The sequence below is a fragment of the Coregonus lavaretus genome (assembly GCF_964263955.1).
Source record: "Coregonus lavaretus genome assembly, chromosome: 1".
In the NCBI taxonomy this organism is placed as follows: Eukaryota; Metazoa; Chordata; class Actinopteri; order Salmoniformes; family Salmonidae; genus Coregonus; species Coregonus lavaretus.
This window is the reverse complement of record NC_139988.1, coordinates 93491629-93494163: the sequence shown is the minus strand read 5'-3', so window position 1 is coordinate 93494163 and position 2535 is coordinate 93491629. Positions and strand designations below refer to the sequence as shown.

The 2535-nt window shown below is 46.6% G+C and overlaps 1 protein-coding gene across 1 annotated transcript in view; it reads left to right on the top strand.

Moving 5' to 3' along the window:
• Positions 1-1913: 1913 nt before the first annotated feature.
• LOC311134471 (lysosomal-trafficking regulator-like) overlaps positions 1914-2535 on the top strand; it is a gene marked incomplete at both ends in the record, with an annotated part of 162828 nt that continues 162206 nt past the window's right edge. Inside the window, 1 exon segment of the mRNA XM_084168154.1 lies at positions 1914-2476. Coding sequence (XP_084024280.1) covers positions 1914-2476 — 563 coding nt within the window.

Sequence of the window (2535 nt, the reverse complement as noted above, 5' to 3'; positions counted from 1 at the left end):
GGCTGTGGAGTCCCAGGAAAGGCCTTCAATAGAGAGGCTCATTTAAGGGATTTATTCATAGAGCTGTGTTGTCACCAGCCAACCAATGACAGTTGCTTGTGTCATTACATCTGTGGTTTGGGACAGTCACAGGCCTCAATGTCTTGTGTACACACAGTGTCAGTGTGTAACTGTCACTCATGATTACAGCTTTACCAATGCTGCTACTGTTAATACGCCCATCATCTCTCTGGCTCACCAAGGCTTGAATAATGCTTCACTACGCAGAACACACACAAGGATGAACATGCATAGGGTTCTTGTGCATTAGCCATTTCAGATAAAGGCCAGCGTCATACAGAAAGAACATGTGTGAGCATACTTATTATGCTGAACAGAAATATAAACGCAACATGTAAAGTGTTGGTCCCATGTTTCATGAGCTGATATTAAAGATCCCAGAAATGTTCTACAGTGCCTTGCAAAAGTATTCATCCCCCTTGGCGTTTTTCCTATTGTGTTGCATCACAACCTGTAATTTAAATGGATTTTAATTTGGATTTCATGTAATGGACATACACAAAATAGTACAAATTGGTGAAGTTAAATGAAAAAAAATACTTGTTTCAAAAACTTCTACAAAATAAATAACGGAGAAGTGGTGTGTCCATATGTATTCACCCCATTTGCTATGAAGCCCCTAAATAAGATCTGGTGCAACCAATTGACATCACGACAAGAAAACCACCGTTGTTGATGAAAAATCAACATGTTATTTCCTGGTCCCCCATCCCTTTCCCTGCTATCATTCCGGTGTAGTTTGACAACCCAGAGAGCTCTACTGGCTGTGTTTTACTGAGAAAGACACAAACTGGTTGTACTTAACTGGTAGGGATGTTCTACACCACATTGCCAAAAGTATGTGGACATCCCTTCAAATGACTTGATTCGGCTATTTCAGCCACACCCGTTGCTGACAGGTGTGTAAAATCGAGCACACAGCCATGCAATCTCCATAGACTTACTGAAAAGCTCAATGACTTTCAACGTGGCACTATCACATGATGCCATCTTTCCAACAAGTCAGTTCGTCAAATTTCTGCCCTGCTCAACTGTAAGTGCTGTTATTGTGAAGTGGAAATGTCTAAGAGCAACAACGGCTCAGCTGCAAAGTGGTAGGCCTCTCCTTGGTTGCAGTGTTACAAACTGCTTCTGGAAGCAACATCAGCACAAGAACTGTTCGTCGGGGGCTTTATGAAATGGGTTTCCATGGCCGAGCAGCCACACACAAGCCTAAGATCACCATGTGCAATGCCAAGCGTCGGCTGGAGTGGTGTAAAGCTCGCCGCCATTGGACTGGAGTGATGAATCATGCTTAACCATCTGGCAGTCTGACGGACGAATCTGGGTTTGGCGGATGCCAGGAGAACGCTACCTGCCCCAATGCATAGTGCCAACTGTAAAGTTTGGTGGAGGATGAATAATGTTTTTTTATGGTTTGGGCTAGGCCCCTTAGTTCCAGTGAAGGGAAATCTTAACGCTACAGCATACAATGACATTCTAGACGATTCTGTGCTTCCAACTTAGTGGCAACAGTTTGGGTAAGGCCCTTTCCTGTTTCAGCATGACAGTGCCCCCATGCACAAAGCGAGGTCCATACAGAGATGGTTTTGTGAGATCAGTGTGGAAGAACTTGACTGACCTGAACAGAGCCCTGACCTCAACCCCATCGAACACCTTTGGGATGAATTGGAACGCCGACTGCGAGCCAGGCCTAATCGCCCAACATCAGTGCCCAACCTCACTAATGCTCTTGTGGCTGAACGGAAGCACAGCAATGTTCCAACATCTAGTGGAAAGCCTTCCCAGAAGAGTGGAGGCTGTTCTAGCAGCAAGGGGGGGACCAACTCCATATTAATGCCCATGATTTTGGAATGAGATGTTCGACGAGGACACAGTCTAACTGGCTGACACTGGCTGATCAAGGAGAACCAAGTAGGACGCCGCATACCAGTCCCTCCTTGTACCTACTGCCCTACAAGTACCTACTCTACCTACTGTTGCCCTTCAAGTACCTACTGCCCTACAAGTACCTACTGCCCTACAAGTACCTACTGCCCTACAAGTACCTACTGCCCTACAAGTACCTGCTGCCCTACAAGTACCTGCTGCCCTACAAGTACCTACTGCCCTACAAGTACCTGCTGCCCTACAAGTACATGCCGCCCTACAAGTACCTACTGCCCTACAAGTACCTGCTGCCCTACAAGTACATGCTGCCCTACAAGTACCTACTCTACCTACTGTTGCCCTTCAAGTACCTACTGCCCTACAAGCACCTACTGCCCTACAAGTACCTACTGCCCTACAAGTACCTGCTGCCCTACAAGTACCTGCTGCCCTACAAGTACCTACTGCCCTACAAGTACCTGCTGCCCTACAAGTACATGCTGCCCTACAAGTACATGCTGCCCTACAAGTACCTGCTGCCCTACAAGTACCTACTCTACCTACTGCTGCCCTTCAAGTACCTACTGCCCTACAAGTACCTACTGC